This window comes from Oncorhynchus kisutch, unplaced genomic scaffold, assembly GCF_002021735.2.
Source record: "Oncorhynchus kisutch isolate 150728-3 unplaced genomic scaffold, Okis_V2 scaffold758, whole genome shotgun sequence".
NCBI classification, from domain to species: Eukaryota; Metazoa; Chordata; class Actinopteri; order Salmoniformes; family Salmonidae; genus Oncorhynchus; species Oncorhynchus kisutch.
The window spans coordinates 82,304-106,402 of NW_022262703.1; the positions used below are offsets into that span (position 1 = coordinate 82,304).

Here is a 24,099-nt window from a genome sequence, read left to right on the forward strand (position 1 = left end):
CTATATTACATTAGACTATATATGATAACAGGCTCCAATAGACTATATATGGATAACTGGCTACATTAGACTATATATGGATAACATGCTACATTAGACTATATATGGATAACATGCTACATTAGACTATATATGGATAACAGGCTACATTAGACTATATATGGATAACAGGCTACATTAGACTATATATGGATAACAGGCTACGTTAGACTATATATGGATAACAGGTTACATTAGACTATATATGGATAACAGGTTACATTAGACTATATATGGATAACAGGCTACATTAAACTATATATGGATAACAGGCTCATTAGACTATACAGTATATGGACAGAAGCAGTCAATACAGCAGACTATGATGTCAACAATATATAATAATATGATTGTGGTATGTTGTCATACAGTGTTTGTGTGATGAAATGTGACTTTGTCAAGTAGCCAGTGTTGTGTTTCACCATTCTATCTGATGTAATGTCAGTTTGTTATGTTGATATTTGCCCAACATTATTGAGGACATTATTATTAGGATGGTGCAGTAATGTTGAGATGCCAGTAGGAGAAGCTCTAGTATAGAACACTTCTGTACCACTTTGATGCAGCTGATGAGTGTAAATCGAATGTGTTTGTAGAATAGAATGAATGACATCATGGAACTGACCAAATTTTTTAAATATATTTTTTAATTTTTTATTTGACCTTTATTTAACCAGGCAAGTCAGTTAAGAACACATTCTTATTTTCAATGATGGCCTGGGAACAGTGGGTTAACTGCCTGTTCAGGGGCAGAACGACAGATTTGTACCTTGTCAGCTCGGGGGTTTGAACTCGCAACCTTCCGGTTACTAGTCCAACGCTCTAACCACTAGGCTACCCTGCCGCCCCGTAAATGGAACTTTGACCTGTTCCATGTAGAACTCAGAGGGTCAAGGCAACACATCCTAATATATTATAAACATTCCATATAGAATAGTCAACATATTCTTAACATGATTCTGTATTTAAATAAAAGTGGAAATGGGGGACATTTTGTCCATTATAGAAATGTACGTCCACTCTAATACATTCATCTTTCTTTTCTGACTTGCTGTTCTACATGTCATGCATATTAATGACTTAAAGGAAGGAGAGGACCGTTTTGCATCAGCTACTTGTGTTCTGACTACTATAAATATGCATCAACCACAGAACTGACACTTACTAACAGTTCCCACACACTACCAGTAAGTTGACTCACTGTACAAGACCTCTCCTCCTCTTCTCCTCTTCACTTCACTCTGTAAGTACTGTAATTACAATAATATATATAGTTTTAGGTTATTTGTTTTTAGTAATAAGTCATATACCTGAGGGTAATGTATCATTTTACTTGTTGTTATGTTTTGAGCTGTGTTTTGGTTGTTACATCAGGGCCAGTATTCATAAAGTGTCTCAGTGTAGGAGTGTTGATCTATGTAGGGATGAGATGATTAACCAGGGTAAAAAAGACATACAAATTAACACTGCTGTGTGTGTGTGTGTGTGTGTGTGTGTGTGTGTGTGTCTGTGTGTGTGTGTGTGTCTGTGTGTGTGTGTGTGTGTGTGTGTTTGATGGTTAGTCTTTAGGCTGCTGTACAGCTTGATGGACCATAGAACATTGATCCTCCTATATCTGGGGTTCTGAACAATCAATGTAGAAATATGTGTTTACAGTAATGATGATGATGATGATGATGATGATGACGATGACTTTATTGTATTGTAAATAATTTTTTGCATCATACATCATGTCAGGTTAAATAGACAGATGCAGACAGACATGCAACACGTCACACACATTACATACATAGTGCAATAGACTTACAGACAGACAGTATTCACATAGACAACCATATAGCACAATACAACACAACACAATATGAGCCTGGTTCATCTTCAGTAATGAGGTCCTGTACCCCATTTACAGTTTATACTTCAATGTATCAGGTGGAGTTATTCACCAGCTATAGAGTGAGTTGTTGTTTATGTTTCTAAGACTGCAGGGTGGGAGATGCAACAATGGGCTTGAGAACAGCAGGAAGTGTGTTGGTGGTCTTTCTCTGGTCTGTAGCAGGTATGGTCTCATTCTTATCTTTTAGTTGCTTTGTTTAATAATCTACAGACATTTCTAAAAGGATATGAATCATAATGTTATTTTGGTGTGTTCTGTTAGGCGTCTCCACTTCACTTTAAATAGTTGTCTTTCACACCTCACTGAGTGATGCTTATCTGTGGTTTCCATTCACACTCAAATCAGGAACTATGACAACAATGTGGACAAACCCTACTCAGTTCGAAATTGGTCCATCTTAAGGTGAAAAACTAAATGCACAACCCTCCACAGAGTTAATCATATTTTCACACGACTCTCCCCTTGTACTGTAAAACAAATTGCACCCCTCCCCCTCACATAATCAACTCAAAATAATGTTTTCAACCACAGAGAACAAATGTTAGGACTACATTTTTTGGGGTAATGCTGTGTTCAATTGGTTGTAATCTTGGACTGAGCAGACCTTCCCATACAATTCCGATCAACTCCATGAAATACATAATTCTACCAATCCAATACACAATATAATTTAAAAACAAAATACCCTTTTCAAACATATTTTCCCTAAATACAGGTATTTTATCAACCAGCATATTTGAGTTAGAACAAATATTACAACAAATATTATGGTTTATCTTTTTTTATGAAATTGAAATTGTAACCAGATCTGCAATGCTTGTTTGAAAAAGACAGATACTTTTTGAAGGCTTCATTTTATAGTCATTGAACGTTAGACATGGCAATCTGCACAAAGACAAAATGGCCATTTATCAACAAGGGATGAGCTGTTCTTAGTAATCTACTTGAGAACCATTTTGGGTTCAAGTAAAACTTTTGTATAAGTGAAGCTTTTAGAGAGTTTAAGTGCTTTTATTTTTGACAATCTCAACCCACCCAGTTCATATTCATTATATAGAGACTGTGTGTTTAGAAATGTGAAAATTTACTTCGCCACTTCAACATGTTTTTGTGGCACAGTTACAGTGCCTTGCGAAAGTATTCGGCCCCCTTGAACTTTGCGACCTTTTGCCACATTTCAGGCTTCAAACATACAGATATAAAACTGTATTTTTTTGTGAAGAATCAACAACAAGTGGGACACAATCATGAAGTGGAACGACATTTATTGGATATTTCAAACTTTTTTAACAAATCAAAAACTGAAAAATTGGGCGTGCAAGATTATTCAGCCCCCTTAAGTTAATACTTTGTAGTGCCACCTTTTGCTGCGATTACAGCTGTAAGTCGCTTGGGGTATGTCTCTATCAGTTTTGCACATCGAGAGACTGACATTTTTTCCCATTCCTCCTTGCAAAACAGCTCGAGCTCAGTGAGGTTGGATGGAGAGCATTTGTGAACAGCAGTTTTCAGTTATTTCCACAGATTCTCGATTGGATTCAGGTCTGGACTTTGACTTGGCCATTCTAACACCTGGATATGTTTATTTTTGAACCATTCTATTGTATATTTTGTTTTATGTTTTGGATCATTGTCTTGTTGGAAGACAAATCTCCATCCCAGTCTCAGGTCTTTTGCAGACTCCATCAGGTTTTCTTCCAGAATGGTCCTGTATTTGGCTCCATCCATCTTCCCATCAATTGTAACCATCTTCCCTGTCCCTGCTGAAGAAAAGCAGGCCCAAACCATGATGCTGCCACCACCATGTTTGACAGTGGGGATGGTGTGTTCGGGGTGATGAGCTGTGTTGCTTTTACGCCAAACATAACGTTTTGCATTGTTGCCAAAAAGTTCAATTTTGGTTTCATCTGACCAGAGCACCCTCTTCCACATGTTTGGTGTGTCTCCCAGGTGGCTTGTGGCAAACTTTAAACTACACTTTTTATGGATATCTTTAAGAAATGGCTTTCTTCTTGCCACTCTTCCATAAAGGCCAGATTTGTGCAATATACGACTGATTGTTGTCCTATGGACAGAGTCTCCCACCTCAGCTGTAGATCTCTACAGTTCATCCAGAGTGATCATGGGCCTCTTGGCTGCATCTCTGATCAGTCTTCTCCTTGTATGAGCTGAAAGTTTAGAGGGACGGCCAGGTCTTGGTAGATTTGCAGTGGTCTGATACTCCTTCCATTTCAATATTATCGCTTGCACAGTGCTCCTTGGGATGTTTAAAGCTTGGGAAATCTTTTTGTATCCAAATCCGGCTTTAAACTTCTTCACAACAGTATCTCGGACCTGCCTGGTGTGTTCCTTGTTCTTCATGATGCTCTCTGCGCTTTTAACGGACCTCTGAGACTATCACAGTGCAGGTGCATTTATACGGAGACTTGATTACACACAGGTGGATTGTATTTATCATCATTAGTCATTTAGGTCAACATTGGATCATTCAGAGATCCTCACTGAACTTCTGGAGAGAGTTTGCTGCACTGAAAGTAAAGGGGCTGAATAATTTTGCACGCCCAATTTTTCAGTTTTTGATTTGTTAAAAAAGTTTGAAATATCCAATAAATGTCGTTCCACTTCATGATTGTGTCCCACTTGTTGATGATTCTTCACAAAAAAATACAGTTTTATATCTTTATGTTTGAAGCCTGAAATGTGGCAAAAGTTCGCAAAGTTCAAGGGGGCCGAATACTTTCGCAAGGCACTGTACTTCCACGCAGAGTTATTGGCCAGAAGGTTGAGGGTTCGCCGACTCAGATTTTCAACATTTTGACGCCATATTTGTATGTACAGTATATAAAATAGCATGCAACACATTTTCCACCAACAGGTTTCTGTGCCAAAACACCACACAACCAAGACAGACACAAAAGTCTAATGACTTCGAGCACTTCAATAGCATGGTTTTCATTTTTAAAACCACAATCAATACTCGATCTCAGTCTGGACAAACAGAGAATACATCCCTCCTTACCTTGTAGTCTTACCCAGTATTGAAGGCTTGACAATCTCTGAATGCCATTCTACTTGTTGGTGTTTTGTGACAGGTTTCTCTTTCCATTAATGAAATGGCTGCTGCATAGTTTGGATTGATTGATTTTATTTGTCAATTAAAAAGATACATATATACATGTACACACAGTTTTTTAAAAGTGACCAGGATTGTTGTTTTAAAGGATTGCACAATAAAGTCGGGGACTTATTTACATTGTGGTCCCTATGTTTTACATAAATACGTTTACAATTACAGAGATACAGACACATTACATAGATAGACACATTACAGAGATACAGACACATTACAGAGATACAGACACATTACAGAGATACAGACACATTACAGAGATACAGACACATTACAGAGATACAGACACATTACAGAGATACAGACACATTACAGAGATACAGACACATTACAGAGATACAGACACATTACAGAGATACAGACACATTAGCTAGATACAGACACATTAGAGGTACAGACACATTACAGAGATACAGACACAGAGATACAGACACATAGATACAGACACATTACAGAGATACAGACACATTACAGAGATACAGACACATTACAGAGATAGACACATTACAGAGATACAGACACATTAGCTAGATACAGACACATTAGAGGTACAGACACATTACAGAGATACAGACACAGAGATACAGACACATAGATACAGACACATTACAGAGATACAGACACATTACAGAGATACAGACACATTACAGAGATACAGACACATTAGCTAGATACAGACACATTACAGAGATACAGACACATTACATAGATACAGACACATTACAGAGATACAGACAAAAAAATACCCAACCTTCAAATATGTTTAAGTACAATTCTTACAAGCCTTTGGCTGGTCTGTAACTTATTCTTCAGGTGTTTGGTGCTGCTGGTGAACCATGATGTGCAGCATAATCAAAGTGAGACTGTACTAGCGCATTTGCCAGAGTCTATAAGGTGTCTATAGTCAGGTTTCCATTCAATTTGCAATACATTTTCATTCAAATATTTTAGAATATGCATAAAAATAGTACGCACATTTTCCCATCATAGTTGTGTTTCCATCAAATAGATTTTTGCAGATAAAAGTCCATCTCATTTTCAACTCTAGAAATATTTACAGGCCTTCTGATGGTTTTGTCACAAATTAATATTGCGTTATATATTGAATGTGCCAACTCTGTTATTGGCATGTGCACTCTAGCCAACAGCTTGCAGAGACAGTGCAGGTGTAGCCTACATGATGAGATTATTATGGACAAACAGTGTAAGATTCATTTTATTTGTCAAACTGCAGCCAATCATCATGTGACCAGAATAAGAACCTCAATATTTATTGAAAGGAGCATCAAGCTCATCACTGTGCACTTTCACCACCCTGTGAAGTCCATAATGTATTCCATCTGTAGCCTAATAACATGAATGCTGTCCCATGATGTTGCAACATTTTTTATCCAACATACTTTATTCGCATAAAAAGGATGGATGGAAGCCGGGTTCATGTCAGGCCATTTTGAGGATTCTGGAATCACATTTTGGATGAACGTGCGCATGACTAAAGGAGACGTTTGAAGTTGCTTAATCAGATTAAAATATTGTGACTGGTTGTGTTAATGCCACATATACAAGGTAATACATTTTAAATGATTATTTAGGCTATACTGAAGCCTTACGTCTAATGTACGAGAGGAATAGTCGCTCGGACTGGAGAGGAGGCAGATCCTGTTAAGCTTTCCTGAATAACTGGGTCTGCCGGGAGAATATATGGCCACATTATCATAGGAGGACTTGGGAGAATGATGCTCTGAAACAGACAGTGCATCTCAGTATCAGAACTAAAAACACAGCCATACTGGCCTGCTACTGTGCCTTCCTAGACCTTAAACTGTTGTAGACCCACAACTGATCCAAATGGAATGAAACATACAAATCACAGGGCTTTTGCACCGTTATTCATGATATTTCACTACAGAGTATAATTTTGTACTCACTTAAAAACAACATTGCAACTATTCATTGCATTGTTGTTTGGTAGTCTAGTCTAGGTAGGATGGTCCTTAAACAAGATCATTGGAGGGCTTTTTAAACTGTGTGTCTCATATTCCTTCTCGCGCAATGATGCACCTGGTCTCTCTGCTGCCTATCAGCTGTTCCTATTTGTTCGTGTGAATTCATATTGAAAATGTGTGCAGCTTTGAATGATTTTATGTGTGGTATGATTGCTAATGAGCCTATTACAGATCTGGACAAACAATCCACATACCACTATTGTCACTATGAATGAGGAACAGAGGGCAGGATAGGTGGTTAGACTGGTAGACTATACTGACCTGTGGTAGGTAGACTATACTGACCTGTGATAGGTAGACTATATTAACCTGTGGTAGGTAGACTATATTAATCTGTGCTAGGTAGACTATACGGACCTGTGGTAGGTAGACTATATTGACCTGTGGTAGGTAGACTATAATGACCTGTGGTAGGTAGACTATATTAACCTGTGCTAGGTAGACTATACTGACCTGTGGTAGGTAGACTATACTGACCTGTGGTAGGTAGACTATATTAACCTGTGGTAGGTAGATTATACTGACCTGTGGTAGGTAGACTATATTAACCTGTGGTAGGTAGACTATACTGACCTGTGGTAGGTAGACTATATTCACCTGTGGTAGGTAGACTATATTAACATGTGGTAGGTAGACTATACTGACCTGTGGTAGGTAGACTATATTAACCTGTGGTAGGTAGAGTATACTGACCTGTGGTAGGTAGACTATATTCACCTGTGGTAGGTATACTATATTGACATGTGGTAGGTAGACCATACTGACCTGTGGTAAGTAGACTATATTAACCTGTGGTAGGTAGACTATACTGACCTGTGGTAGGTAGACTATATTCACCTGTGGTAGGTAGACTATACTGACCTGTGGTAGGTAGACTATACTGACCTGTGGTAGGTAGACTATATTCACCTGTGGTAGGTATACTATATTGACATGTGGTAGGTAGACTATACTGACCTGTGGTAGGTAGACTATACTGACCTGTGGTAGGTAGACTATACTGACCTGTGGTAGGTAGACTATATTAACCTGTGGTAGGTAAACTATACTGACCTGTGGTAGGTAGACTATACTGACCTGTGGTAGGTAGACTATACTGACCTGTGGTAGGTAGACTATACTGACCTGTGGTAGGTAGACTATATTAACATGTGGTAGGTAGACTATACTGACCTGTGGTAGGTAGACTATACTGACCTGTGGTAGGTAGACTATACTGACCTGTGGTAGGTAGACTATATTAACATGTGGTAGGTAGACTATATTAACCTGTGGTAGGTAGACTATACTGACCTGTGGTAGGTAGACTATATTCACCTGTGGTAGGTATACTATATTGACATGTGGTAGGTAGACTATACTGACCTGTGGTAGGTAGACTATATTAACCTATGGTAGGTAGACTATACTGACCTGTGGTAGGTAGACTATACTGACCTGTGGTAGGTAGACTATATTCACCTGTGGTAGGTATACTATATTGACATGTGGTAGGTAGACTATATTGACCTGTGGTAGGTAGACTATACTGACCTGTGGTAGGTAGACTATACTGACCTGTGGTAGGTAGACTATACTGACCTGTGGTAGGTAGACTATGCATGTGTAAAAGCGTAGTGTATAATGGAAGTACCAAAACACCTTGATATAGTGGAGGCCATGCAAGAAGATCAGGACATTTAGCTAGCATGGAAGAAATTAGAGTAAAACCAGCAAAATAGCTAATGTAAACCAGAGAAACAACACACTACCCTCCCCTGTGGCCAATACAAAAACACAAAACCCTCCCCAAAGCAATAACGACAAGTTTGACAACCCACCGCTATTTTGGGGCCCCTCAGTGATCTGTAGGATCACATTAGTGAAGGAAATGAAGAAATGTATTAAAATGTTGGAAATGAATGCTGAAATTAAACTATTAACTATGCAAATGAGTGAAAGCAGTGTGCACTAGTTAGGGATAGGCGGGACGCAAATGTCTCAACTGGCCAATTGCCAGGGAAATGCCAGATTCATATAAAATACAATAAAATCAAACTTTCATTAAATCACACATGTAAGATACTCAATTAAAGCTACACTCGTTGTGAATCCAGCCAACGTGTCAGATTTAAAAAATGCTTTTCGGCAAAAGCATAAGAAGTTATTATCTATTATCAGCCTGCACCATCTGCACCAGCAGTAAACAAAGGAGTTAGCATATTTCAACCCTGCAGGCGCTACACAAAACGCAGAAATAAAATATAAAACATGCATTAACTTTGACGAGCTTCTTTTGTTGGTACTCCAATATGTCCTATAAACATCACAATTGGTCCTTTTGTTCGATTAATTCCGTCCATATATATCCAAAATGTCTATTTATAAAGCGCGTTTGATCCAGAAAAAAACAGCTTACATAAAACGCAATGTCACTACAAAATATTTCAAAAGTTGCCGATGAACTTTGCCAAAATATTTCAAACTACTTTTGTAATACAACTTTAGGTATTTTTTAAACGTTAATAATCGATAAAATTGTAGACGGGGCTATCTGTGTTCAATACAGGAAAGAAAACAAACCAGCGTCACTTTTCACGTCTTGTGCAAATCACAAAAGTGTTCCCAGTTCCTAGTTGGCCTACTTCTTCATTGCACAAAGGAATAACCTCAACCAAATTCCAAAGACTGGTGACATCCAGTGGAAGCGGTAGGCACTGAAAAAAGGTCCCTAAGAAATATACCTTGGCAATAACAAGCCAGGGAAGAGAGAGAGGACAAAAACAAATAGTCCTCGGGGTTTTGCCTACTACATAGGTTATGTTATACTCACAGACATGATACAAACAGTTTTAGAAACTTTAGCGTGTTTTCTATCCAAATCTATGAATAATATGCATATCTTATATTCTTGGCATGAGTAGCAGGAAGTTGAAATTGGGCACGCTATTTATCCAAAAGTGAAAATTCTGCCCCCTAGGAAATAGAAGCCTGGCTCAAATAGAAGCCTGTCTGTAAAAAAGCGCCTGTTGTTTCTAAGTGATTTAACGGTAGGCAAATAAACACCCAGGCTAATTGAAGATTTACGGTAGGCCAGGCTTCACAAGCTATAGTAGCATGGCACACCTTGATCTGTTGTCTCTCGATCTGTCCCTTAGTCTGGCTTAATTCTGATACCATTGTGTTGCGTGACTGTTTCAGTGGCACTGGGTCAGGATGGCTGGAGTGTGACTTACCCCACTCAGAGTATCTGTACCTTCAAGGAGTCAACAGTAGAGCTGTCCTGCTCTTACACATATCCCAGTGGTACAGTCACAACAGCCTTCTGGTACACTGAATCGGGGACTGGTAAAGAACCTGAAGATCTAGGTCAGGACCCAGAGTATGCAGGTCGTCTGGAGTATCATGGGGATAAGAAGAATGGTCACACACTGAGGATCACAGACTTGAGAGAGAGTGACTCTGCTGAGTACAAGTTCAGATTTATAACAGATCAGACTGGAGGGAAATATATTGGCAGTCCTGGAGTCACTCTGTCTGTTACAGGTACAGTTACATTCAATATAGTTAAACTGTTGAATTCCATTTAGTTCAGGAAAATTGTCTTGGTTTGTATTTATGTCAGAATAACATAGGATTTCTTCCATCTGTGTATTAGAGTGATAAGTCAGTGATAAAGGGATTTACAGTGATATTGTTTTTTCTCCAGGTCTTCAGGTGAAGGTGACTGGTGGACATCAGGATAAGACACTGACCTGTAGCACCACCTGTACTCTGACTGACAACCCCACCTACATCTGGTACAAGAACGGACACAAAGTAAAGGAGGACACTTCTAGCTCGCACACAGACTCCTTTAGTAATGCAGACAGTTACTCCTGTGCTGTAAAAGGCCACGAGGATCTCCCTGCTCCAGCAGTGTGTGAGTGTGGACTTTTTAATACATATTTCTTATGAGTACAATGTTGTTTAAAGTTGTGATACGGAATATTGATCATTATTCAATAATTCCGTTTTTTTCTCAGTTCTGTAAACTATTCAACATGTTGTTTTTAACTTTTACAACATCAGTGTATAGTAGTAGTAATTGAAGATTTATAGATTTATATAAGGTGTTCTATTGTCTTCTTGTCTTTCAGGTAAGAAGTGTTGGAGTGTGACTTACACCCATCAGAAGATCTGTGCTTTGAAGGGGTCAACAGTGAACATATCCTGCTCTTACACATATCCCAGTAATCATGAGATCAAAACAGCTTTCTGGTTTACTACGGGAGTCTGGTATTGGTCCTAAAGATCTAAGCTCAGTGCCAGGGTATGAAGGTCATATAGAGTACCTTGGGGATAAGGAGAGTGACTGTACCCTGAGAATCACAGATCTGAGATTGCGTGACTCTGCTGGGTACAGGTTCAGATTCATAACATCTGGAGAAAAGTTCTCTGGCTCACCTGTCTCCCTGACTGTCACAGGTAATCTGTCACACATTTCACACACAGTTGAAGTCAGAAGTTTACATACACCTTAGTCAATGTAAAGGTTTTCCTCCTCTTCGTCTGAAGAGGAGAGGCGAGAAGGATCGGAGGATCGGAAGTGTCCATGGTTCTTAATAAGAAATACTCCAAATGAACACAACTGATACAAAAACAATAAACGTGAAACAAACGAAAACCAAAACAGTACCGTGTGGTGAAAAACACAGACACGGAAACAAACACCCACAAACAAAACAGTGAAACCCAGGCTACCTAAGTATGATTCTCAATCAGAGACAACTACTGACACCTGCCTCTGATTGAGAACCATACTAGGCCGAAACATCGAAATCCCCAAATCATAGAAAAACAAACAGATTGCCCACCCCAACTCACGCCCTGACCATACTAAATAAATACAAAACAAAGGAAATAAGGTCAGAACGTGACAGTCACATACATTTAAACTCAGTTTTGAACAATTCCCTGTTCTAGGTCAGTTAGGATCACCACTTTATTTTATGATTGTGAATTGTCAGAATAATAGTAGAGATAATTATTTATTTCAGCTTTGATTTCTTTCATCACATTCCCAGTGGGTCAGAAGTTTACATACAGTGAATTAGTATTTGGTAGCATTGCCTTTAAATTGTTTTAACTTGGGTCAAACGTAGCCTTCCACAAGCTTCCCACAATAAGTTGGATGAATTTTGGCCCATTCCTCCTGACAGAGAAGGTGTAACTGAGTCAGGTGTGTAGGCCTCCTTGCTCGCACATGCTTTTTCAGTTCTGCCCACAAATTTTCTATAGGATTGAGGTCAGGGCTTTGTGATGGCCACTCCAATAACTTGACTTTGTTGTCCTTAAGCCATTTTGCCACAACTTTGGAAGTATGCTTGGGGTCATTGTCCATTTGGAAGACCCATTTGCAACCAAGCTTTAACTTCCTGACTGATGTCTTGAGATGTTGCTTCAATATATCCACATAATTTTCCTGCCTCTTGAGGCCATCTGTTTTGTGAAGTGCACCAGTCGCTTTTGCAACAAAGCACCACCACAACATGATGCTGCCATCCCCGTGCTTCACAGTTGGGATGGTGTTCTTCGGGTTGCAAGCCTCCCCCTTTCCTCTAAACATAAGATGGTCATTATGTCCAAACAGTTCTGAGCGGTATGACGGCTGCGTGGTCGCATGGTGTTTATACTTGCGTACTATTGATTGTACAGATGAACGTGGTACCTTCAGGCGTTTGGAAATTGCTCCCAATGATGAACCAGACTTGTGGAGGTCTACAATATTTTTCTGAGGTCTTGGCTGATTTCTTTAGATTTTCCCAAGATGTCAACCAAAGAGGCACCGAGTTTGAAGGTAGGCCTTGAAATACTTCCACATGTACACCTCCAATTGACTCAAATGATGTTATTTATACTATCAGAAGCTTCTAAAGCCATTAAATCATTTTCTGGAATTTCCAAGTTGTTTAAAGGCACAGTCAACTTAGTGTATGTAAACTTCTGACCCACTGGAATTGAGATTCAGTGAATTATAAGTGAAATAATCTGCCTCTTATACAATTATTGGAAAAATCACTAGTGTCATGCACAAAGTAGATGTCCTAACCGACTTGCCAAAAATATAGTTTGTTAATAAGAAATTTGTGGAGTGGTTAAAAACGAGTTTTAATTATGACTCCAACCTAAGTGTATGTAAACTTCCAACTTCAACTGTAGATAACTTTAATTACCTTATTAAGGGCAGTAATACGGCTTAGTAGTGGTATGTAACAGAAAAATAACAAATCTTGTATTTCACATCTGAGGACATACAGTTGAAGTCGGAAGTTTACATACGCTTAGGTTGGACACCCCGAAGAAGTTAAAACTTTCCACCTTCTCCACGACTGTCCTGTCGATGTGGATGGGGGGGGGGGGGGGGGGCTCCCTCTGCTGTTTCCTGAAGTCCACGATCATCTCCTTTGTTTTGTTGATGTTGAGTGAGAAGTTATTTTCCTGACACCACACTCCGGGGGCCCTCACCTCCTCCCTGTAGGCCATCTCGTCGTTGTTGGTCATCAAGCCTACCACTGTGGTGTCGCAAACTTGATGATGGAGTTGGAACCGTGCATGGCACGCAGTCATAGGTGAACAGGGAGTACAGGAGAGGGCTGAGAACGCACCCTTGTAGGGCCCCAGTGTTGAGGACCAGCTGGTTGGAGATATTGTTTCCTATCTCCACCCCCTGGGGGCAGCCCATCAGAAAGTCCAGGACCCAGTTGCATAGGGGACCCAGGGTCTTAATGACGAGTTTGGAGGGCACTGAGCTGTAGTCAATGAAGTGTAGTCATTTTTCCGTTCTTACGTAGGTATTCTTCTTGTCTAAATGGGATAGGGCAGTGTGCAGTGTGTTGGCGATTGCATCATCAGTGGACCTATTGGGGTGGTAAGCAAATTGGAGTAGGTCTAGGTCTATCACCAAGTCAGGTGATATGAGACTTGACTAGTCTCTCAAAGCACTTCATGATGACAGAAGTGAGTGCAACGGGGCGATAGTCATTTATTTCAGTTACCTTAGCTTTTTTGGGAACAGGAATAATGGTGGCCCTCTTGCAGCATGTGGGGAGAGCAGACTGGGATAGGGATTGATTGAATATGTCCGTAAACACACCAGCCAGCTGGTCTGCGCATGCTCTGAGGACACGGCCAGAGATGCCTTCTGGGCCGGCAGCCTTGCGAGGGTTAACCCGTTTAAATGCTTTACTCACGTCAGCCATGGAGAAGGAGAGCCCACAGTCTATGGTAGCGGGCCATGTCAGTGGCACTGTATTGTCCTCAAAGCGAGCAAAGAAGTTGTTTAATTTGTCTGGGTGTAAGACATTGGTGTCTACGACGGGGCTGATTTTCATTTTTGGAATCCGTGATTGACTGTAGACCATGCCACATACGTCTCGTGTTTGAGCCGTTGAATTGTGACTCTACTTTGTCCCTATACCGACGCTTTGCTTGTTTGATTGGGAATAGCTGCACTGTTTGTATTCGGTCATGTTTCCAGTCGCCTTGCCATGGTTAAAAGCGATGGTTCGCACTTTCAGTGTTCAATTCTGCCATCAATCCACGGTTTCTGGTTAGGAAATGTTTTAATAGTCACAGTGGGTACAACATCTCTGATGCACTTGCTAATAAACTCGCTCACCAAGTCAGCGTATACATCAATGTTATTGTCTGATGCTATCCGGAACATATCCCAGTCCACGTGATCGAAGCAATCTTGAAGGGTGGAATCCGATTGGTCAGACCAGCGTTGAATAGACCTGAGTATGGGAGTTTCCGGTTTCAGTTTCTGTCTATAGGCTGGGAGAAACAAAATAGAGTCATGGTCAGATTTGCCGAAGGCAGGGCGGGGGAGGGTTTTGTATGCATCACAGAAGTTAGAGTAGCAGTGACCCAGAATGCTACCAGCTCGAGTCACGCAGTCGATATGCTGGTAAAATTTAGGAAGGCTTGTTAACAGGTTAGCTTTGTTAAAATCCCCAGCTACAATAAATGCAGCCTTGGGATGTATGATTTCCAGTTTGACGTTCTTTCAGGGCCGACGAGGTATCTGCTTGGGGGGGATATACACGGCTGTGACTATAATCCAAGAGAATTCTCTTGGAAGATAATGCTGTCGGAATTTGATTGTAAGGAATTCTAGGTCAGGTGAACAGAAGGACTTGAGTTCCTGCATGTTGTTATGATTACACCACAAGTATTTAATCATAAGGCACACACCCCCTCCCTTCTTCTTACCAGAGAGATGTTTATTTCTGTCGGCGTGATGCATGAAGCAACCGGGTTGCTGTTCCGACTCTGACAACGTATCCATAGTGAGCCATGTTTCCGTTAAACAGAGAATGATACAATCTCGGATATCTCTCTGGAAGGCAACTCGTGCCCAAATCTCATCCACCTTGTTGTCTAGAGATTGGACACTGGCTAGTACTATGCTCGGAAGCGGTGGATGGTGTGCTCGCCTTCTGCGTCTGACCCGTAGGCCGCTCCATCTGCCTCTCCTGCTGCGACCACGTTGTTTTGGGTCGGCCTCTGGGATAAGATCTGATGTCAGGGTGGAGTTCCGAACAAGGGATCCACTTCTGGAAAGACGTATTCCTGGTCGAAATGTTGGGAAGTTGACGTCGCTTTTATATCCAATAGTTCTTCCAGGCTGTATCTAATAACACTTGAGATTTTCTGGGCTAACAATGTAAGAAATAATACATTAAAAAAACAAAGAACTGCATCGTTTTCTAAGGACCTGAAGTGAGGTGACCATCTCTGTCGGCGCCATCTTGTGTCGCCGCTTGGCATAACTCATGGTGATCTTAGATTTGTGTATGGCTGCTCGGCCATGGGAACCCATTTCATGAAGCTCCCGACGAACAGTTATTGTGTTGAAGTTACTTCTAAAGGCAGTTTGGAGCTTGATAGTGAGTGTTGCACCCCAGAACAGACTGTTCTGTGAGCTTGACTTGTGTTGCCTACCAATTTGCGGCCGAGCCGCTGTTGCTCCTAGATGTTTCCACTTCACAATAACAGCACTTACAGTTGAACGGGGCTGCTCTAGCAGGGCAAAAATTTGACGAACTGACTTCTTGGAAAGGTGGCATCCTATGACGGTGACACGTTGAAAGTCACTGAGCTCTTCAGGAAGGCCATTCTACTGCCAATGTTTGTCTATGAGGATTGCATGGCTGTGTGCTCGATTTTATACACCTGCCAGAAACGGGTGCGGCTGTAATAGCTGGATCCACATACTTTTGAATATATTGTGTATTTAGGAGGATATTAATGATTTGTTTCCTTTAACTCCAGATGTTGTGTTGGAGATGGATCCTACATCTGTGTCAGAGAGGGAGAATGTGACACTGACATGTAGAACCAACTGTACACTGGACCCCATCACAGTCTACAGTTGGTTTAAGAATGGACAGCCTATACCAAACAGCAACACCTCCTCTCCTATCTATATCCTATTCTCAGTCAGCAGTGAGGATACAGGCAGATTCTCCTGTGCTGTAGAAGGACATGAGGATCTCCCCTCTGCTGAAGAGACTCTCACTGTCAGATGTAAGTACATGGGGTTTAAATCATTAGCTTGGTATATTAACATTGTAATTATTATTATTATTATTATTATCTCCAGTTGTATTCTTTATTAAGTAACATCATGTTGGAACCTCAGAGCATGTGCTTTTAATTTTTCTCAATGTAATTATTTTAATCTGTCTTGTAAAATGCACCGATGTACTTTATTTGCTAAATCTAATGTCTTCAGAAAGCCAAGATAATATATACAATAACCAAGATGTTAATGTCTTTTTAATGGTCCTTTACCAGATGGCCCAAAGGACACCTCAGTGTCAGTCAGTCCCTCTGGTGAAATAGTGGAGGGCAGTTCAGTGAATCTGACCTGCAGCAGTGATGCCAACCCACCTGTGGAAAACTACACCTGGTACAAGAGGAATGTAACCTCACCAAAAGCATCAGGACAGAGTTACACCATCCATAACGTCAGCTCTGAGGACAGAGAGGGATACTACTGTGAGGCTCTGAACATTATAGGGAGAGAGACTATCCCTGTCCATATTAATGTTATATGTAAGTATGACACATTCTGTCCATTTTTGGTGCTCTGTAATTTTACAGATTTCATTCTGACATCATGTATTTATAAACTCATGACCCTGCAGCAGTGTTTTCCTGGGTTCCTGTGGTGTGGGTGGGGGCTGTCCTGACTGCTGGAGCCCTTCTTGTCACCATCTACTGCTATATGAAGAGGTGAGCCAGCCATTTACATCTACTGTATTAGTAACATATCAACTTCCACTAGAGGTCAGTAGAGAGCAGAACTCACTCTGTCCCTCTTTACAGGAGATCCACAGGAGGAAGTGATGCCACAGCAGACACACTGGTAATAATGTCAACAACAGAAGTTATTTTAATCCTAATAACATAGACAGTAAGAACATTAATTTACATAAAAATGTAGAGGGAGTGGTTCGTAAAGTGCTAATTCAGAGTATCTTATTTCAGATTCAGGGACTCCCCTGTGACACAGCCCCTCAGATAGATGGTGAGCCCTCTGATTATGAGAACTGGAGCGAACAACCAAAGAACCTGGAAAGTGACACAGACCCTCAGATAGATGCTGAGCCCTGCGATTATGAGAACTGGAGCGAACCACCAAAGATCCTGGAAAGTGACACAGACCCTCAGATAGATGCTGAGCCCTCCGATTATGAGAACTGGAGCGAACCACCGCAGAACCTGGACTGAAGAGAACCACCACAGAACCTGGATTGAAGAGAACCACCACAGTACCTGGACTGAAGAGAACCACCACAGAACCTGACTGAAGAGTACCACCACAGAACCTGGACTGAAGAGAACCACTACAGAACCTGACTGAAGAGAACCACCACATAACAGGCTGAAGAGAACCACCACAGAACCTGGACTGAAGAGAACCACAACAGAACCTGGACTGAAGAGAACCACCACAGAACATGACTGAAGAGAACCACCGTAGAAACTGGACTGAAGAGAACCACCACAGAACCTGGACTGAAGAGCAACAGCATCAAACCAAAGCTAGACCTCACAATGCTATTCTATTACTATCATTATGCTTTCTTATCTATTAGGTTTTCCAGACAATGACCTTTAACTTTTGAGTAAATGCTGAAATTTAGATTGTTATCCTAATGATAAATACAGTATGTATATAGATGATAAATACAGTTTGTATATAGATGATAAATGGGATAGATTATGCTTCTGCTATTTTTCTATAAGATTTTGCCATTTCCAGATTTGATTACATTTCATGTAGAAATATGTTGAACTATTCATTAGCTCTGCTCCTTCAGGTGTTTAGTATGCCCACCACATGCTAGGTAATGCTAGTATCAACATGCGATCCGACACAGCAGAAACTACAGTAAGCCCACCACATGCTAGGTAATGCTAGTATCAACATGCCATCCAACACAGCAGAAACTATAGTAAGCCCACCACATGCTAGGTAATGCTAGTATCAACATGCCATCCAACACAGCTGAAACTATAGTAAGACCACCACATGCTAGGTAATGCTAGTATCAACATGCCATCCAACACAGCAGAAACTATAGTAAGACCACCACATGCTAGGTAATGCTAGTATCAACATCCCATCCAACACAGCTGAAACTATAGTAAGACCACCACATGCTAGATAATGCTAGTATCAACATCCCATCCAACACAGCTGAAACTATAGTAAGACCACCACATGCTAGGTAATGCTAGTATCAACATCCCATCCAACACAGCTGAAACTACAATAAGACCACCACATGCTAGATAAGGCTAGTATCAACATCCCATCCAACACAGCTGAAACTATAGCAAGACCACCACACGCTAGGTAATGCTAGTATCAACATCCCATCCAACACAGCTGAAACTACAATAAGACCACCACATGCTAGATAATGCTAGTATTACCAGCCTATCCAACACAGCTGAAACTATAGTAAGACCACCACATGCTAGGTAATGCTAGTATCAACATCCCATCCAACACAGCTGAAACTATAGTAAGACCACCACATGCTAGGTAATGGTAGTATCAACCTATGTAAAGATGGACCGACAGGGAGGACTAACTATGTAAAGATGGACAGACAGGGAGGACTAACTATGTAAAGATGGACCGACAGGGAGGACTAACTATGTAAAGATGGACCGACAGGGAGGACTAACTATGTAAAGATGGACCGACAGGGAGGACTAACTATGTAAAGATGGACTGACAGGGAGGACTAACTATGTAAAGATGGACCGACAGGGAGGACTAACTATGTAAAGATGGACCGACAGGGAGGACTACCTATGTAAAGATGGACCGACAGGGAGGACTAACTATGTAAAGATGGACCGACAGGGAGGAATACATATGTAAAGATGGACCGACAGGGAGGACTAACTATGTAAAGATGGACCGACAGGGAGGACTAACTATGTAAAGATGGACCGACAGGGAGGACTAACTATGTAAAGAAGGACCGACAGGGAGGACTAACTATGTAAAGAAGGACCGACAGGGAGGACTAACTATGTAAAGATGGACCGACAGGGAGGACTAACTATGTAAAGATGGACCGACAGGGAGGACTAACTATGTAAAGATGGACCGACAGGGAGGACTAACTATGTAAAGATGGACCGACAGGGAGGACTAACTATGTAAAGATGGACCGACAGGGAGGACTAACTATGTAAAGATGGACCGACAGGGAGGACTAACTATGTAAAGATGGACCGACAGGGAGGACTAACTATGTAAAGATGGACCGACAGGGAGGACTAACTATGTAAAGATGGACCGACAGGGAGGACTAACTATGTGAAGATGGACCGACAGAGAGGACTAACTATGTAAAGATGGACCGACAGGGAGGACTAACTATGTAAAGATGGACCGACAGGGAGGACTAACTATGTAAAGATGGACCGACAGGGAGGACTAACTATGTAAAGATGGACCGACAGGGAGGACTGACTATGTAAAGATGGACCGACAGGGAGGACTAACTATCTAAAGATGGACCGACAGGGAGGACTAACTATGTAAAGATGGACTGACGGGGAGGACTGACTATGTAAAGATGGACCGACGGGGAGGACTGACTATGTAAAGATGGACCGACAGGGAGGACTAACTATGTAAAGATGGACCGACGGGGAGGATTAACTATGTAAAGATGGACCGACAGGGAGGACTAACTATGTAAAGATGGACCGACAGGGAGGACTAACTATGTAAAGATGGACCGACAGGGAGGACTAACTATGTAAAGATGGACCGACAGGGAGGACTAACTATGTAAAGATGGACCGACAGGGAGGACTACCTATGTAAAGATGGACCGACAGGGAGGACTAACTATGTAAAGATGGACCGACAGGGAGGACTAACTATGTAAAGATGGACAGACAGGGAGGACTACCTATGTAAAGATGGACCGACAGGGAGGACTAACTATGTAAAGATGGACCGACAGGGAGGACTAACTATGTAAAGATGGACCGACAGGGAGGACTAACTATGTAAAGATGGACCGACAGGGAGGACTAACTATGTAAAGATGGACCGACAGGGAGGACTAACTATGTAAAGATGGACCGACAGGGAGGACTAACTATGTAAAGATGGACCGACAGGGAGGACTAACTATGTAAAGATGGACCGACAGGGAGGACTAACTATGTAAAGATGGACCGACAGGGAGGACTACCTATGTAAAGATGGACCGACAGGGAGGACTAACTATGTAAAGATGGACCGACAGGGAGGACTAACTATGTAAAGATGGACAGACAGGGAGGACTACCTATGTAAAGATGGACCGACAGGGAGGACTAACTATGTAAAGATGGACCGACAGGGAGGACTAACTATGTAAAGATGGACCGACAGGGAGGACTAACTATGTAAAGATGGACCGACAGGGAGGACTAACTATGTAAAGATGGACCGACAGGGAGGACTAACTATGTAAAGATGGACCGACAGGGAGGACTAACTATGTAAAGATGGACCGACAGGGAGGACTAACTATGTAAAGATGGACCGACAGGGAGGACTAACTATGTAAAGATGGACCGACAGGGAGGACTAACTATGTAAAGATGGACCGACAGGGAGGACTACCTATGTAAAGATGGACCGACAGGGAGGACTAACTATGTAAAGATGGACCGACAGGGAGGACTAACTATGTAAAGATGGACCGACGGGGAGGACTAACTATGTAAAGATGGACCGACAGGGAGGACTAACTATGTAAAGATGGACCGACAGGGAGGACTAACTATGTAAAGATGGACCGACAGGGAGGACTAACTATGTAAAATACAGAACAGGATTAGAACATGGCTAATACATCAGAGCCTCAACCTACTGTTGTATATAAGGATGAAGTAAATATTAGAGTGACACAAATTATACCATCAAATGGAAACTAATAATGTGACTCATGCAACAGTATCAAATTGTATTTGTCACATGTGCGGAATACAACAGGTGTAGATCTTACAGGGAAATGCTTACTTACAAGCCCCTTAACCAACTATGCTTTCAGAAGTTACGAAAAAATAAGTGTTAAGTAAAAAAGTAGTAACAAGAGTAACAAATAATTAAACAGCAGCAGTAAAATAACATTATAGAGGTTTTATAAAGGGAAAGGGGGAGACCTAGTCAGTTGTACAACTGAAGGCATTCAACTGAAATGTGTCTTCTGCATTTAACCCAACCCCTCTACAGGGAGTATCGTACAGAGTCAATTTGGGGGGCACCGGGTAGTTGAGGTAATATGTACATTTAGGTAGAGTTAAAGTGACTATGCACAGATAATAAACAGAGTGTTGCAGCAGCGTCTTGGTCACCCTTTGATTAGCTGTTCGGGAGTCTTGGCTTGGGGGTAGAAGCTGTTCAGAAGCCTTTTGGACCTAGACTTGGCGGTCCGGAACCTCTTGCCGTGTGGTAGCAAAGAGAACAGCCTATGACTGGGGTGGCTGGAGTCTGACCATTTTTATGGCCTTCCTCTGACACCGTCAGGTTAGAGGTCCTGGATGTCAGGAAGCTTGGCCCCAGTGATGTACTGGGCCATACGGGCCTTTTGATCGGAGGCCGAGCAGTTGATGAGCGGTGATGCACCCAGTCAGTCAGTATGCACTAATGCAGCCTTTCTTAAAGTTGGGTCACGGACCTGTTAATGGTGGGTCGTGACGTGTCAGTGTAAATACGTCATTATTTCATGAATTACTGGAATTGATTTGTCCAAGTGCATCTGCGCTCTCTGTTCGGTGCGCGTTCTGCTTAAGCAGCGTCTCTGCTCAGTTTGGCAGCTGCACCAGTGTGAGAGGGGGATGCCTGTGTGCATCGGAGTTGTCTACCTCTTTTTCTGCTGTTTTCTTGAAGATCACTCGGCTACACACGACGCAGCGCTGTCGTTCAGATTGTTGGCATTTTATAACAGGTGATGATAAGCAGTAATACGGGAGTACTAACTAACTCTCATAGTAGTAGATGTGAGTTTCTCTTCCAATCCCCTGGCCTTTTACACAGCTAATAGCTAACATTCGCCAAAACAAGATAGCTACTGATAGTGCAACCCTAAGTAACAGTACAGACGAAGATGAAAAATGATCAGGCCTACTTTACATCTTACTGTAGAAATGATTGTTGAAAACTAGTCTAGGTTGGAACTGTTGCTAAATACAACAATAATTGTTATTCTTAACTTGAATTAACTGATTGACGCAAGATGCTTTTTGAGGCAAACACACTCAGTTCTGGGTTGTTCATGTACAGTAGGAAGCGGTCTCCTGCCTGACTGAGAAAGCAGTAGATGTTCTGGGTTGTTCATGTACAGTAGGAAGCGGTCTCCTGCCTGACTGAGAAAGCAGTAGATGTTCTGGGTTGTTCATGTACAGTAGGAAGCGATCTCCTGCCTGACTGAGAAAGCAGTAGATGTTCTGGGTTGTTCATGTACAGTAGGAAGCGGTCTCCTGCCTGACTGAGAAAGCAGTAGATGTTCTGGGTTGTTCATGTACAGTAGGAAGCGATCTCCTGCCTGACTGAGAAAGCAGTAGATGTTCTGGGTTGTTCATGTACAGTAGGAAGCGGTCTCCTGCCTGACTGAGAAAGCAGTAGATGTTCCGGGTTGTTCATGTACAGTAGGAAGCGATCTCCTGCCTGACTGAGAAAGCAGTAGATGTTCTGGGTTGTTCATGTACAGTAGGAAGCGATCTCCTGCCTGACTGAGAAAGCAGTAGATGTTCTGGGTTGTTCATGTACAGTAGGAAGCGGTCTCCTGCCTGACTGAGAAAGCAGTAGATGTTCTGGTCCAGTTTGGCACCACATCCCTATGTGAGTCAGGGTTCTCAACTCTGACACTTATAAAACATGTACAGAAACAGTTTCAAGGCTGAGCTTGACCTCAGTGTTACACTGTCAAAAACAGAGCCCAGAATAGACCTGCTCTCAATAGGACTGTGTGGGGGTTTTCTGGTCTACAGATGTGATCAATCCTTTTATTCCAATTCAGAATTTAAATGATTTATTGTATTTTAACAGCAACAGTTCCAACCTAGACAGACAGACAAGAGTGTTTTCAATGGAGGGAAAATAAACATTAATAGATATTTAATGTCATTGTTATTTGTTTTTGTCTATATTGCATTTGTTTTAGGCATAAGGGCAATGAAATGTACTGATATTTATGTATAGTTGCATATTTTCCTAAGTTTGGGTCCCAGGAAAACACCGAATGTTGCATTCGGGTCCCAGGCTGAAAAGGTTTAAGAACCCCTGCACTAATGAGCTAGCAGACGTTCTGAGCAAATCAGAGTAGAAGTGCAGCAAAAGTGTCTCTATACAAATGCACTAGTCCAGACCAGTTTGCAAGTTCATTTGAAGGCTTCTAGTTTAAACTGTGTAAGGGAATAGGGTTCCAAGAATAATAACCAGAAATATTTTGTACAACATTTGAATAGTG

General features: G+C 41.5%; 1 protein-coding gene across 1 annotated transcript; it reads left to right on the forward strand.

Annotated features, from left to right (window-relative positions):
- Nucleotides 1–1,924: 1,924 nt before the first annotated feature.
- On the forward strand, nt 1,925–17,915 carry LOC116361874 (B-cell receptor CD22-like). The gene is made up of 9 exons (XM_031816185.1): nt 1,925–2,095; nt 10,250–10,594; nt 10,758–10,970; nt 11,188–11,280; nt 16,367–16,621; nt 16,892–17,152; nt 17,245–17,332; nt 17,426–17,465; nt 17,588–17,915. Exons 1-9 carry the CDS (start codon nt 2,041–2,043, stop codon nt 17,828–17,830), a joined length of 1,593 nt encoding a protein of 530 aa, XP_031672045.1. The 5' UTR covers nt 1,925–2,040; the 3' UTR covers nt 17,831–17,915.
- The last annotated feature ends 6,184 nt before the right edge of the window (nt 17,916–24,099 follow it).

Excerpts from the sequence above, each read along its gene's own strand:
- LOC116361874 (XM_031816185.1), top strand. The coding sequence starts at position 2,041 with ATGGGCTTGAGAACAGCAGGAAGTGTGTTGGTGGTCTTTCTCTGGTCT. Across the intron at positions 10,971-11,187 it reads TCTCCCTGCTCCAGCAGTGT|GTAAGAAGTGTTGGAGTGTG; the intron begins GTGAGTGTGGAC and ends CTTGTCTTTCAG. Across the intron at positions 16,622-16,891 it reads AGAGACTCTCACTGTCAGAT|ATGGCCCAAAGGACACCTCA; the intron begins GTAAGTACATGG and ends GTCCTTTACCAG.